Below are 16,208 nucleotides of genomic sequence, written 5' to 3'. Positions count from 1 at the left end.
AATGACTAAGCTGTCGGATGCTGGCTAGAAAACTAAATGATGATGTGACGAAGTGTTATAAGAGGAACCGGACACTCTCCATATTATGCTGCCTCTACAAACTGCACCCTAAACCTTCTATCTCAACCTTCGTCATGTAAACAAAAGTGTTTTGCTAAATCATTTCTTTCAGAGCAAAGCAATATATAGAGCCTCAGTGCTTCAGAAAACTTAGTGTAAAACATTTCCTGAACCTGTAAAATAAGATAAAGCAAGACGTTTATTAAAATATAATACTCATATCTATTTTTCTATCAAAACATAACTGAATGCTGCAATTTACAGTATGCATCCAGGTATGTCTGGATGTGCTTTATACTATACATAAAATTATCTAAGAACAATGGACATTTGCATAGCATATACATTATCATTTTTGTAAACACACCTGAAAGATTAGAGATGAAATATTGTGTAAAGTGGTTTATATTTATTCCTGTATGACTACTGTCTTATATTACTCAAGCCAATAGCAAGTTGCAAGCCCCGGTCACTGCAAGTCTTTCTGTAGGCATTTTGCAAGCAGACCAGCCAGGTGAGTGCTATAGAGTGCAGTGGGTGGGGGATGGGTGGTATGGCTAGGTGCAAATGTAGGAAGGCTGATGGGGTGGGTGCTACAGTGCAGTATAAATAGGGGGTGTTGCAACACAGTACAAATGCAGGCAGGTGGTCGCAGCATGGTGCGGGTACAGGGGTTGCTGTAGCTCAAGTGTAGACTCAGGACGAATGCTGCAACATGGCACAAGAGCTGCATGGCATAAGTGGGGACGGACCATGGATGTGGTCTCATCTGCTACCCAAAGGTTCCTTGGGAGAAAAATCAATAGTGGGAGCATCTTACTGGAGCAATTTAAGGCCTCCTACTGGCTTCCCCATTGATTTCGCTCATGGGAACCATCAGGGCAGAGAAGGTTGCAAATGACGATCCCATGGACCATGGGACACTGCAACCATTGTTAAGTGTGACCCAGTTACCTAGCACCTGGATCACAATCATGTCATTGTGGGGATACTGCAGTGGCTGCAAGTTCAAGACTCCCTGATTTAGACCATTGCAACTTTTAACAGGGTTTTTTGCACCTTGGCGTATAGTTATGCCAGCCACATGACCACAAAAGCATCTTTGGACAATGCTGGCTCCCTCGGCTAAGAAATGGAAATGAGCGCCTCCCTAAAGTCAGACACAACTAACTTGTCAGGGAAAACCTTTACCTTTTTTAAAAAAAACAACACAATTTTCAACAGTCGCTGAACAAGTGGCCGTAACCCAAGGACTACCTATAAAATACTTAATCATGCCTGTCAATTTTGTCTACCGTATCAAATGATTTCCGATATTTTATAGTGGATATTATACAGATTTGTGAATAAAGTATGGTTTGCTTATGACTGTGATCATTTTGAAGGATAAATTTATGGGACCTTCATTACATAAGCCATTTTACATTTAATAATTTAATTTTAAACTTTTTAAATATCATTTCTATTTGCATGTACACTGAGAGCTTATGCACCAGAGACAAATTTCTTGTGTGTCCAATCACACTTGACCAATAAACTATTCTATTCTATTCTATTCTATTCTATTCTATTCTATTCTATTCTATTCTATTCTATTCTATTCTATTCTAGTCCAGTCCACTAAACTCCACTCTGCACTGCACTGCACTCTCTCTCCCATTCCCATTCTATTGTTTCCTTTTTTTGATGGCAGATAGTATATTTCAAAGCAAAATCAAATTTATATTTAATTGTAGTTTTAGGGCACTGATATCATAGCAATAGTAACAACTGATCCAAATAAATATCTTGATGCATGAGGAACCTAAAAAGTCGATACTAACAGAAAACTGACACTATGAGTTTTAAATAACAATGTGTTTAAAATATTTCATTTTTCCATCATCCCCCCACTTTGAGCATAGATACACGCTATCAAATAGCATTGGTAACATAAACTTTATTAAAGTTTACTAGATTGAAGTAATATAGTCCTGTTCACACCATGTAAAATCAATTATGACGTCCAACGCCACCAAGCCACCTTCATCCTGTCCCACACAGCAGTCAAGGAATCAAAAGCAGGACGAACATCCAAAATGGTAAACTGATAGTTGTTATCTACTTTTCCTCCATCGTAATAATCAATGACATATCGGACTTGTGTTCCACAGCGGTCAACAATCCAATCGTGTCTGTCAAAAGGCAGTTCATAGCTGGAAGGAAAAACAAATTGTAATTATGTTCTCTCTATATATATAAAATATGTAAGTCACATTTGCAATTCTAATTGTAGAAAGTACCATATTACCAATACTCAGCCTTCTGCTGAAAACAAAAATATATATATCTAATTTTAAAGATTTCTCTCCTTTTAAATAGAAAAAAAAAATCAACATACCCCATCCAGGATCGTATTCTAGCTCTTGGAGAATATTCCTTAGCTTTACCTCCAAATTGAACAAGTGTTGGCCCACATGGACAGTCCCTGAAAAATAATTTTAGAAATATGTAATAAAAAGCAATGCAGAAAAACAAATTGAACACATCCAACTAGGGCACAAATTTCAGCCCTACACAGCCATAACAAGGGTTTAAAAAACATAAAAGCTCCCAGTTCAGAGAATAAAATATTGTGTCTTACAAAATGTTCATAAGAAATATCAATTAAAAGCAATCCTCTAGAGCAGTGATGGCGAACCTTTTAGAGACCGAGTGCCCAAACTGCAACCCAAAACCCACTTATGCATCGTCGGTGCCGGGTGGGTGTGGCCCATTGGGTGGGTGTGGCTGCGGTGGTAACAGCAGACTGGGTGGGACTAAAAAGTTCAATCAATCAATTCCAACTTTGCAAGATCTTTTTTTTTCCCGCAAGAAGTTTGATTGAACTTTTTTTTTTTGTACACATCGGCGGAGGCCTAAAGCAAAAAGGTTTTATAAAACCCAGCTGAAGGCCTAGGACTGGGGCGATGGCACACGTGCCCACAGAGAGGGCTTTGAGTGCCGCCTCTGGCACCCATGCCATAGGTTTGCCACCACTGCTCTAGAATTAATATTTATTATTATAATTCTATAATATACAGTACATTCAGAAAGTATTCAGACCCCCTTTACTTTTGACAATTTTGTTATGCTGAAGCCTGATTCTACAGTTGCTGACATACATTTTTTTTCTCATTAATCTACACTCAGTACCCCATAATGACAAAGTGAAAACAGAATTTTAGAAACGTCTAAAATGAGCGGTGCCTGGTTTTCTCCAGACATAACTTTTAGAATTGAGGCCAAATAGTTCAATCTTGGTTCCTCATAGTTTGAGTGTCCTTCAGGTGCTTTTTTGCAAACTCCAAGCGGACTTTCATGTGTTTTGCACTGAGGAAAGGCTTCCGTTAGCCACTCTGCCACAAAGCCCAGATGAGTAAAGGGCTGCAGTGATGGTTGTCCTTCTGAAACTCTGTCCCATCTCAACACAGGATCTCTGGAGCTCAGTCAAGAGTGACCATTGGGTTCTTGGTCATCTCTCTTACTCAGGGCCTTCTCCCCCAATTGCTCAGTTTGACCTGCCAACCAGCTCTTGGAAGAGTCCTGGTTGTGCCAAACTTTTTCCATTTGAGAATTATGGAGGCCACTGTGCTTTTAGAAACTTCAGTGCAATAGAAATTCTGCCTTCCCCAGATGTGTGCCTTGCAATAATCCCGGCTCTGAACTCTGCAGGCAGTTCCTTTGACCTCATGGCTTTTGCTCGGCTACAGTATCCATTGTCAGCTGTGGGGCCTTCTATTGAGAGTGTGTGCTTTTCCAAATTATGTCCAATCAATTTAATTTACCACAGGTGGACTCCAATCAAGGTGTAGAAAGGTGTCAGCAACTATCAAGAGAAATGGGAAGCACCAGAGCTAAATTTCAAGTGTTGTTGCAAAGGGTCTGAATAATTATGCCAAAGTGATATTTCAGTTTTTTCTTTTTAATAAATTTACAGACATTTCTAAAATTCTGTTTTCACTTTGTCATTATGGGGTACTGAGTGTAAATCAATGAGAGTAACATGAATTTCAACAATTGTAGAATCAGGCTGCAGCATAACAAAATTGACAAAAGGGGGTCTGAACACTTTCTGAATGCACTGTATATTACATTAATTCTGGGGACTAATATATTAATTCTGTGTAGCTGTGTATGTTAATTTTTTTCACCTTGAGCAAAAAGTTAAAAGCTATTCTGAAGCCAACTAAAAAGTAGCAAAATGTTTAAACGGAATTCACCTAAATCTGGACTCAGAAATAAAACTTGGTTTCCAATAGAGATAAGCTTCCTCTTTCCTAAAAAAGATTTTTCATTTCCCTTTGAAGAGATAAACATAAGACAGTTTAGGAATATATTCAGCTTTAAAACAACTGGGAAAGAAAATTTCAGGTTTGGTGGGGATATTTTAATATAAATCTGATGGAAAATTATTTTTTTGTCATTTTTGTTAATATGAACTTTCTGATTTCCAAAGAGCGTTCTGTTCATTTTTGTTTGTTTAGGAGACAGCAGTCTATGTAATCAATCTCATTTTCTATTTTTTATATTATTTTATTATGTAATATAGTTTTATTTATAGTTATTACATTATAGTAATAACTATATCCATTTTGCAGGAAAAAATAGAAAACAAAAAATATTTTATTACATTTGTTTAAATATTCTGCAGGTTTTTATATAAAGCTCTTGTTAGAATATAAGGACACTGCGGTGAAGAACTAATGTATATTGTGCACCTCTCAACTTACATATGTAGTTAGGCAAGAAATGATTAAAGCCATGCTCCACATATCTTTTGAGGAAAAGTATGCTAAATGATCTAGTGACAGAGTGTAAGAGACATTCAAACAGTCCCTTAAGAATACTGGTAGTCTTGGACTTACAACTCAGTTACTCGTAAGTTGCCAAGCATCTGAATTTTTATCACGTGACTATAGAGATGTTGCAATGGTCGTAAGTGTGAAAAAGTTTTTCAGGGCTGTTGAACAGTTGTAAGTTGAGGACTACCCGTACTTAAAGACAAATTGGGTTCTAGGAAGTTAAACTGAGTCAGTTTGGTGTAGTGGTTAAGGCATTAAGTTAGAAATCAGGACAAGTTCTGCCTTAGGCACAAGGCTGAGCAGACACACTCTGTCCTAAGAAACAACCCTAAGTGGCAAACTGCTTCTGAAATTCTGCAAATAAAATTGCAAGAACTAGTCCAGACAGTCACCAAGAGTCAACACTGACTCAAAGGCATAAAACAAAAAAAATAATTAAAGGATAGCTATTGACAATTGAAAGGTGAAAAAAATAGCATTCCTCGAATGTTCCAGAAAGGATTTCTATCAGTTTCCCACTTCTACTATACTTTCAGAACACATTCAGACATGCAAATCAGAAAGCATTATAATTTAAAATTGTATACTGTATATACTTGCCTAAGATGAAGTAATTCCCATTTTAAAATTTCTTTCCAAGTCTGTTCGTTGTTCCGATTATGAATTTTGATAATATTAGACATATCTTCTGGGGACATGTCATCATCTTTCCACCTCCAGCTAAAAAAAAAGGCAATACTGAAAAAGTTAGCAAGATGAAGAGGTGAGCTGTTTATGTGGTATTTCCTAGCACAATGTAACATTTAAGAGGTTGGGGTGCACTAGAAAGATCCAGGTTCATATCTTCATTTGACCACTGAGTTTGATGAGTGACTTTGGGCCAGTTCACTGCTTCTCAGTCCTATTATTTCCTAGAACTGCGATTGTATAGAGGTGGTATTACATAACCTTCCACTCCCTAAAAAAAGGAAGTAAATGCAATGTAACAAGTATCTCAGTCTCCTCCTCCTTCTCCTTCTTTCACTCTAATTGGGAAAAAAATATGTGCTGACCTTAAACATTGAATCAAGATTAACTTCTCTTTACCCTACTTTTACTAAACAAACAATGATTGTGAACTTACAAAGTACAAAGTTCATAAATTACATAACATAAAGAAACTACTAAAGAAGATTTTGAGCCAGTTTGGTATGCCAGTTAAGGCATCAGGCTGTGAGTTCTAGTCCTTGCTCAGGCACGAAGCCAGCTGGGTGACCTTGAGTAAATGCATCTCTCTTAGCCCTAGGAAAGGCAATGGCAGATCACTTCAGAAATCTTGCCGAGAAAACTGCAAGGGCCCATCCAGACAGACACCAAGAGTCAACACTGGCTCGAAGGCGTGCACACATGCACGCACACACACTCACATTTTAAAAAAGATTTGGTTTTTTTTAACTCTTAATAAATGTAAACAACAAAGCCAATTAACATTTACCTTGCAAATCTGCCCCAAATTCCAGAGAGGTTGGGGCATGAATAGGAAGAAAAAGAAAAAGAAAATCCAATGCTGCTACATTATTACAACACTAACATAACAATTATTATCTATATAAAATTACTACAACTCAGTTTTTAAACAAGTTAAATCTTGATCACTTAGAATCAAATTGTCAGCAATAAAGAGCTAGTTCAAAAGCTAAGATTTGATGAATTTGGTTGGTAAAACTTTCGTTTTTGGTACTCAAGCTTGCTTTCAATTAATATTTTTGGTAACTGTTCAAGTATAAATTCATAAATGGAGACGCTCAAGATTTTTGGAATTTAACAACACATTAACAACATAATCGTATGATCTCAATTCCCTGGTGCTCCATAATAACATTCAACCAATAAACAGCTACAAATGAACATTAATGAAGCAGGTGTACTAGTGTACTTTCAAAACTATTGCATCTCCAACTTAAGATAAATGACAACCAATTTTTCTGACCAACTTCTGGAAAGTCCAATTAACCTGAAGAAATCTTATGTATTCCAAAATTCCTGTATATTGTCCAAATTATATTTTTATATAATTTTTAATTGATAATAATGAATTGTGGGCTTAACCTCCAGAAATCTTCTCTAATAATCTGCAGAAATTTGGAAGCAACCAAAGAATCTGGACGAAGCAAGGAATGCAAAAATTACTTTAACTGAATATATTTCAAAAAATGTTAAAGTATAAATAATAGACTCATAGTAATTATGTCATTTCTACTCATATTTTACAAAAAAATTGCCTTTCTTACCATTTTTAGATAGAGGTCTTTCCGAAAAAAATCATTTTTTGTGAGAACTTAAGTCAAATGTTACAATAGGAAGGTCTGAGAAACATGTTCTTTGGTTCTATACATATCATAATTCTGTAAAACTAATATAAAACCACATTTATAATTTTCTTACCCTTTCCTAAGCATTGCATTCCAAAACATCTGTTCTGAGGGATAAACCCATTTTTTTTCTGAATAAGCTCTAGGAATAGTTGACTCTTCTCTTACTGTAGATAATGAAAAAGGTTGCCCAAGGGATGGTTGTTGATTAGGAGGTGGCATCTAAATAAAATATTAAAAACAGAAAGTTAGAGAAGCAAATATATTCCATTTATCAACTTGCTTCATTGTCTTTCAATTCAGGACAAATAAGTTTAATTCTGATACAGTGCTTTGACTACAGGCCAAATACTCTGAATGGACCAACATGTTAGTCCTTTAGTACTCCATTCAGATTTTACTTAACTCTGAGATTGCCTAATTTTATGCAACAGCAGTTTTTCAACTACTTCCTTTCTGTATTTGTAGATAAGAATTTCTGAGAATCCAATACCAATTCTTAACAATTCTATGTATGCCCTTCTTTTTAACTGAGATGTTTTCTGGAACTATTACATATCTTACAGATTAGCAAGAAATATAAACAATCGGGAACAGTGGGGATGAAAACTGAAATTAAACATAACTAAAATTTAATTGGGAATAGAAAAAATGGTGTAATGAACTGGTTGAAAGCTTTTAATATATGGAAGCTACATTCCTATATATTTGTTATATGTTATTAAATATAATGAGAGTACCTCTGATGCCAGAATGTTAAAACAGCTATGACTTAGTTTAAAAAAGGTGCTGAAAACTGCACTTTCACCTTGAGAGGAATAATTTCTCATATTAAAAATTATAATTTGATGGCAAATGTTGAAGGGATGATAAGGTTGCATTTAAGGTTTTTGCAGGTTGTTTGCAACACTAGAATTTCATGTTATAAGCCTCTCAAGTTAAACTAATAACATTTCATGAATCTCTGAGTTCACCTAGCCAAATCATTAAAATACCAGCCAAATTCTTATTCAAAAATGAATACAGGCCTGTCACAAATGTCTTATTTGCAGAATCGTAATAAATTGAAAAATAGTTTTTCCAAAATTATGCTAGCTGAGTTTCAAAAAAGGCAGCTATAAAGAAAGAAATATATCAGGATCATTTCTAAGGGCAGCCAGGTGCAATAATGTTTTCCGCTGTAAAATTTAGTGTTCATCTTCACTATTGATTAAATAGTTTAATATATTCTCAGTTCAACTGTGACAAATGAAACAATTAAGATTTTTAAGAACTTGTTTTGAAAGCAGAAACAGAGTAATAGCAAAATCACACCTAATCTTTCAAAAGTGTAAAACAACCCTTTTGTAATAGCGGTGCATTCAAGGAACAAGACTGAAATTACCATATTCCTAGGATCAATCTTTTCTTCTGTATTAGATTTAACAGGGCATTGTACATATTCATATGCTCTTTCTTGATGTGTAGGAACAGGTGGGTTCTGCTTCTCACTGGAACTGTCATCAGATTTTGCTGGACAGGCTGTAATAGAAAAAAAGTATTAAAATGCCAACTGTTAATCTACATACTAGGAGTAAAAACTAAATTCTGTCATGCAACCTGTAGCCTCTATTTCAGAAGGATTTTAAAGATAAAAAAAGATTAGCAGGACCTATAGTACCCATTTTACTCTTTAATGTTCTTCCAAACCTTTAGAAACAAGCCAGAAATTTTTACCTCTGAGCTATATGACTTCAATGGCCAAGTTTAGCTTTCCTCTAATCAGGGGTGTCAAACTGCCGGCCCGCAGGCCACCAAAACCACACCCACCCCATTGCCGGCAGTGGGGAAAAAAACTCGCGATCCGTCGCGACACGTCACATGACGTTGCGAGTTTGACACCCGCGCTCTAAATGAAGGAGAGATAAAAACATACCATGCAGCAATTCCAACCCTTTTCTACAACTAAATGGATAGAAAATGTAGTTTTTCACGTTCATCAGCCAGTAGCTAAATACTTATAATGAAAATGTGGATACTATTCCTGTTCTTTAAAAATATACTTATTCCTGAAAAAATGCCTGGTTATTTTAATGAGAGTGAACAGTCACCTTCCGTGTTCTTCTGATGCATGGGACATTGTGAGACTTCACTTTGAGGCTGCTCTGATACAGTTGTCTGAATTGTAGTTAATGGAGAGGATGCAGATAAACCCATGGCAATCTTGACTTTCTGCTTTTCTTTAAATTACTGGATAGATCATCTGAAATTCAAATCAATATAATTTACAGACAACAACAAAACACTTACAGACAAATAATATGCCTAACAGAAGAAATATAAAAACACTGTATCAACTGTAAAACAGATACTAAAATACTAGAATATTCTAAACTATTTACATCATAAGAAAATATATTAATGATTCCCAATATTTTCATTTGTTCTTTAAATTTCCCATTTCTTTCTTTTTCAGGATCCAATCCATTCCATTTAACCACTTTTTTGATCTTCCTCTTCTGCTGAGTCCATTCATCCTTCCTCCACACATTTCTTTCACAATTTATCTTCAATCATTCTCTCTGTATGACCAAACAACTTCAATGCATTTATTTTGTTCTTGTCACTCTTGTTTATACAGTTGGTACTCAGTTATCATCCATTTAATATTTTACTACATACATTTAAGTAGTTTCCACTACTTTAAATTTACTTTTATATTTTCCTTACCCAGTCAATTCTCACATTCAAACAATGAAATAAACAAAAACATACTCATTTATTTAAAGGATCTCAAATATGGTTTAAGTAAACAGTTTTGCAAAAGACATAAACAGCTGGGCAGAACCCTAAAATGGCAGTTGGCCGTTTTAGCTTCTTTCAACAAACTTTCAATCCTTAGAACAGATACGTATAGTTATCTTTCTACAGGCATCAAATCTATCAAAATAAATGCCCTTTCAAAGGCAATTAGGTTAATGGTCATCCCTACATGTTGTAATTAGTTTTATAATTCTATTCTACAACTATGCACTAAATGAAGAATAAGCTTCCTTTTACGCATTGTGTAGGTTCCAAAACTTAATTTCATTGGATGATCACAGATGCAGTCCAGTTTCTTCACACAGTGCACATTAATATTAGCCATCGTAAACATATTTCCCTAAATTAATTAATTTAAAAAATCCCAAATGCTACAATATTTCCTAAGCATTACTTTATCCTATATCCATAATTATTTGCATGAGGACTTTTAAAAATGTATTAAGGGCTACATATGGGCAAAGAAGGGGGGAAAGAGGTTGTAAACAAAACAGAAAATAGGTATGTCCAGAATAAAAACTCTGCATAATTTCATTCATTTTTTTTAACCTAAATTGATTTAAGCTACATCATTTCACACTTTATCAAGTTCCAAAAATACTAAGTTTAATTGTTAACTATTGGGTGCAATTGGGAATGCAGCAGTGGTGGGATTCAAATATGGGAACAACTGGTTCTCTGTGCAGATGCCGCTTCCGGAAGTATGTTCTGGGCCTGGGCAACAAAAAATTAGCTACCGGTTCTGCCAAACTGGTGCGAACTGGCTGAATCCCACCACTTGGAATGCAGGCTAGATTGAGTTCCGTCTTCTAATTACTCTTTTTTGGTACTTCTTCCAACTCTATAATCAGTACATTGTGTACAAAATGGGCCACATTCAGAATGTTATGACAAACTTATGATAGTACTTTTTAAATCCTTTAAATCTTTTTCCTAACCAAACTATGCCAATGCATTAATCAAGCTATCTATGACCTAAGATCCCTTTTCTAGTCAATGGTTAGCTCAGACCCCACTGATCACACTTTACATATTTTGTTTTCAGATACTATTCTCAGGATGTACTCCTGGGAAAGGGAAATTATTCGTTACTTTGCTGAATAATTATTTTTATTAATTTTCCCATACAGGACAGATGTATTTTTTTTTATCAAGGCATTTATCTTCATTTTAGGAAGGCTCTCAGATCATTAGCAATTGCCTTTTTGATGAATTGGTACTCTGTTTAAAAGCTTTTTTAATAAGCTGAGTTAATGGCTATACAATTTAGTCACAGTTTCTACTATTTTTCCGGAATCTCGTAATTGTTTTAATGTATTATACTTAACCAGAAAATATATACAAAATGTTCCATACATGAACCACACCATCCATTAAGTAGATAGGCTTGCTGCTCTATGTACAAACAGAAACATGTACGTTTTGGTTGTTTTAATCCATATACAGTATTAAAGTGTTATAAGGATCAAAATACAGTTATTCCAGGCAGAAATGGGAAGGGTATAGTGAAAAAAGGCAAGATTATGGATTTCTTTGGAAATGAAAAGTGTGGGGGTGGAAACAACAGATCAGGGAGAAAAAGGAGGGAGAAAAAGAAGATACTGTGAAGTTCAGGGAGCTGGCATCCCGGTAGGATGTCATGCTAGAACAGTGGTGGCGAACCTATGGCACGCGTGCCAGAGGTGGCACTCGAAGCCCTCTCTGTGGGCACACGTGCCGTTGCCCCAGCCTCGCTTCCCCCCACGACCCCCTCACCAGCAGCCCCCCTGGAGAGTCGCCCCCGAGCGTGGCCCACACGGAGCAGGGCAGCCAAGGACATGGCAGCCAGGCAGTGTAGACAAGACTCTGCCCTCACGCCCCATCCTGCACAGTTGATGCTGCGGGGTGCGGGCAGAGGGCGTGGCCGCCATGGCGCTGCTGGGCTGCCTGGACGATCTGCGGCAGGCCCTGGAGGCAATGAGTGGCCCTGCGGGCAGGCGGGGTAGGGGACAGGGGAGGGGCGGGGCAGGGAAGGGGCAGGGGTGGAGTGGGGGCAGGGCCAGTTTTTGGGCACTCGGTCTCTAAAAGCTTCGTCATCACTATGCTAGAACATTGGCAGCAATAACTGACAGAATGCAAGGAAGGAAAGAAAGGTGTTGGAAGATCAGAGAATAGGTGGTCCTGTGAATTATGCCACCCATAAATATTGGTAACAGTGGAGGGGAGGGAGTAGCAGAACCCTGGAAAAATTGGATAGGACAGGGCTGTGCAGGCCACGAAGAAATGGGGAGACACGTAACACTACTAGCCTTCCATACTCTCTGTATAAAACCACTTTGAGATCCCTCTGAATGCTTCAGCCAAGGTTTTGTTTCTGCCAAACCATGGGCAATGCAAAACTTCAGTTTGACATAAAGCACATTTCCCATTTCATGACTACCCCATTAGCTACCATGGATTTTCCCAAGGGGGGGGAAATGGAAAACAAAAGTATTTTAAATCAATTAAAATAGTAGAACTTGTTAGATGTAACTACACATAAGTTTTCAACTAGTACGGTATTAGAAACACAAGCAACACTAGAAAAGTATCAGGAACACTAAGATGTTACTAGAACTGTAACATGAAGCTTCAAGGATTGAACAAATCAGATTTGATCACTTGTTAAATAATTTCCCCAACACAGAATAATGCTTCCATTCCAATTAGGCCACCATCAAAGCTGTCATGAGCCAGAGCACAGAACAACTCAAAGAAGTAGTGCAAGATCGGAAGATGTGGAGACACCTGGCCCATAGAATCGCCAAGAGATGGACACGATTAAATGGATATTGCTAGATGTAAAAAAAAGGTCTTCAAAATTTAATATTGAAAAAGAAATTTAAAATTGTATTTGCTGCAGTGGAAACTTAACTGCCTGGACAAACAAGCTTACCAAAAACTGTAATGGCTGGGAAACAGGAAAGGATAGCATAAAGGCAGGATGTAAGATAAATACATAGGCAAATATTAGCTGGGTCTTAGAGTGGGAAAGGAAGAAGACAAGCTATAAAAATATCTGTAAGAGTTAATGGCTAGCCAGGAAAACTTAACTAAACTGAAAAACAGGAAAGAACCTATTGTTCTAAGGGGCCCAGAACTCAAAACCAACAACTGAATAGGTCTAATATTTTATATTATTAATGTACATGCGATGTATGATTTAGTATGTAGCAGGAAATAGGTAGGAGGCGGTCGGAAAGAGTGTAACCTCATAGTACCTCAGCCAATAGGGAAAGAGGAGGGATGTGGCAGCCGGGACAGGGTTGTATAAAGAAGGGAATATTTTGGGTTGAAACTTTGGAGAGAACCAAGCTTTGATAGCTTCTCTCCCCGCTTATTGCAATAAACAAAACAAAAGGCCTTCACTGTGTCTTGGCTGGTTATTGGTCAGGCGAGCTTGCCTCTGGTCAGGAAGGAAAGTAGCCAGGAACACATAATAGATATCATCATTATTATCCAATTAGGCATTTTGATACATGTGAAAGATGAGGTCCAAATCTGGACAATCTTAGGCAATCAATTTCGTGCCGCCGGCCTGGTGTAGTTTTAATTAGGTTTTAGTATAGGTTTTTATATGGGGTATTTTAGAGCAGGCCTTTATTTATTTAATTTGATTTTAGAATAGATATTTATTGTGATTTTTATTATCGCCTGTTCACCGCCCTGAGTCCCGTAAGGGAGATAGGGCGGTATACAAATCTAAATAAACATAAACAACTATTCACCAGGATAGTGTGAATTTTGTGATAGTATTCACAAAATGAAGGCAGTAGATGCACTTACGAGAAATAAAATGTGGAAATTAAAACGAGGAAGAAACCAGATTTTTTTGGGGGGAAGGGGTCTATATCTGCATCAAAAAAATAGTTACATCAAGACTGTAATAGAATTTTGAACTAATCCCGTTATAGACATTTTAACCCACATATAAAAAACACACAAAACCCTCACCCTCTCATTTGACAACACCACCATAAGCAGCACCTTCAAAGGCTTGGATATTCAGCTTATATTTGTGTAGCAAGAAAGAAAATTATTTGATTTTTTTGCCCGAGCTGGGTCGACCCAAGGTCACCTTGTTAAATAGGCCGATTTCTAGCCTGACATGAACCTTTAATAGTTCACACGACACGTATCAATTCGACACAGGAACCCACACGACCACCAGCTTCCGCCCCAAAACCACGTTTTTCTAGCAAGTTAGATAATTGAGTCCCTTTTATTTCCCTCCCTCCTATCAAGAGTTTTCGGCTCCATTCCCCCTCAGTCCCCATGGCGGAGGGGCGTCCACCAGCTCCAGGTCCTGGACCCGGGGTTGCGGGGCGGAAGGGAGAATTGAAGCCGAGGTGTACCCCGAATGACAGCTCTATCGTCGTTTATATCTCTCGTGCTTTCCTTGACATCACCGCCCTCCCCTCCCATCTATTAACAGAGGAAAACCTCACACACACACACACACACACACCCCAACTTGGCTAAAGAAACCACTAAAGAGGCGACTGCACGCGCTTTCTAACGCGCTCGCTCTCCGCTACACGCGGGGAGTGTGGGGGGGGGGGGAAAGAGGCGCGTTAATTACCTCAAGTCTAACCTCCGGAGCCCGATTTCCCCGAGAAACTCACCTCGCGCCTCTCGCGAGAAGGGCCGTTCCGCGATCAGGCGGAGCTTTAAAAAACAAACGGGGAATTCGACTCAAGGGGCGGGGGCGGGGGTGGAGAAAGCCGCTGTTGGGCGGGTTTTGGAAGAGCGAATTAGAAGGGAGGGGTGGGGTAGAGAACCTGTCGTTTGTTACCACGGTAACCGTAGAACGTGCTTGCTTAGGCCGCTAAGTCGCGCCTGCGCAAAGAGGTCGTTTCGGCTGTAAAGATGTTTTCGTGTCCGTTTCCACTTTTACTCTAGAGAGGGGAAAGGGCTTAATTGGTGCTCAGCTGTATACGTGACGTTCTGAAGGGGAAAAAAAATAACCGAGCCTTTCGCTTTGTCTGCTTTTGGGGCGCTTTCCACAAAATGTCTCTCCCTCGGGCTGAAAATCCTGCTTGGATTTCAGCAGGAGGATTTTCAGCTCCTGAGTAGAGCCTCCCAAGGTCTCCTCCTCTCCCCGCAAGGTATCCCTTGCTCCTTACCATCTGCTAAAACGGGTAGGCAACCTTGGCTCTTTTATGACTCGTGGACTTCAACTCCCAGAATTCCTGAGCCAGCATGGCTGGCTCAGGAATTCTGGGAGTTGAAGTCCACGAGTCATAAAAGAGCCAAGGTTGCCTACCCCTGAAACGAACTGCATGATCGCTTAATGACCACAAGCAGGAGTGCTTTGATTGCAGTCATTGAGCAAAGCAGTCACATGAGCAACCATGATATCTCGCTTAACTACTGCTTTACTCAATGACCAAGATTCTTGTCCCAATTGTGACAGTTAAGCAAGGACTATCTATAATTGGAACAGCTTACATCCTGGAACAATATCTTTAATATTATTAAACAACACCATCTGCTTATCCCAGGTCTTTGGGAAGGAGCCAATAAGTAGATAAAAATAACAAATCCAATCTAAACATCTGGCTGACTGTACCAACCACCCATAACAACGTTTCACAACTCTGCTGAATCTCAAAAATGCAAAATCAATAACCTTTCTTCCGTAACGTTTCTTGTTTTTATTTCTTTTATGTTCTTATTTTAGTCCTGGTTGCCAATGATACCTTTTTCTTATTATTTTAATTGCTTCCATTTATGTCTTTTAATTGGCTACTATCATATTTGCTGTAGACTGAACCTTTCAGTTTGAGGGTAGAATGAAAATGTTTCAATTAATTAAAATGTAAAAAAAAGTACAGCTGCTACAGAGGTAATTGCTTTTCCAGGTACAATTTGAATATAGAATGTCTGAGTTCATCATCAAAATGAATTAAGTTAGAAAGTTACTAACTACCAAAACTTGGAAAGTACCATGTACTTATGAATTCAGTTTTCAGCACAATAGATAAAATGCCACATTTTTTAATGGAGGAGTTAGCATCCACATTTTCTTCATTTTTTTATTTCCAAGAGTATTCTAGTATCATGCACAAGTTATTTCCAACTTTACTCTAAAACTAGTCTTGATCCAAAGCCAAACTTCCTGGGATTAGAGAGGACTGTGCTGTAAACACAC

The 16,208-nt window shown here is 37.9% G+C and overlaps 1 protein-coding gene across 2 annotated transcripts; it reads right to left on the bottom strand.

Annotated features, from left to right (window-relative positions):
- Positions 1-1,979: 1,979 nt before the first annotated feature.
- Positions 1,980-14,701, bottom strand: LOC107300008 (cytochrome c-type heme lyase). Of its 2 annotated transcripts, none has more exons than XM_015829362.1 (7): positions 14,680-14,701; positions 9,325-9,476; positions 8,619-8,755; positions 7,308-7,456; positions 5,484-5,603; positions 2,441-2,527; positions 1,980-2,255 (listed from the first exon to the last, which is right to left on the bottom strand). In XM_015829362.1, exons 2-7 carry the CDS (start codon positions 9,428-9,430, stop codon positions 2,057-2,059), a joined length of 798 nt encoding a protein of 265 aa, XP_015684848.1. In that variant the 5' UTR covers positions 9,431-9,476; positions 14,680-14,701; the 3' UTR covers positions 1,980-2,056. The 2 variants fall into 2 exon arrangements, with proteins under 2 accessions (XP_015684848.1, XP_015684840.1); XM_015829354.1 differs by having other exon boundaries at positions 14,637-14,697.
- Between the last annotated feature and the right edge of the window lie 1,507 nt (positions 14,702-16,208).

This window comes from Protobothrops mucrosquamatus, unplaced genomic scaffold (genome assembly GCF_001527695.2).
Source record: "Protobothrops mucrosquamatus isolate PMUCROS unplaced genomic scaffold, P.Mucros_1.0 scaffold_233, whole genome shotgun sequence".
Classification (NCBI taxonomy): Eukaryota; Metazoa; Chordata; class Lepidosauria; order Squamata; family Viperidae; genus Protobothrops; species Protobothrops mucrosquamatus.
Note: the sequence above shows the minus strand (reverse complement) of the source record. Positions and strands in the feature narration are given on the sequence as shown.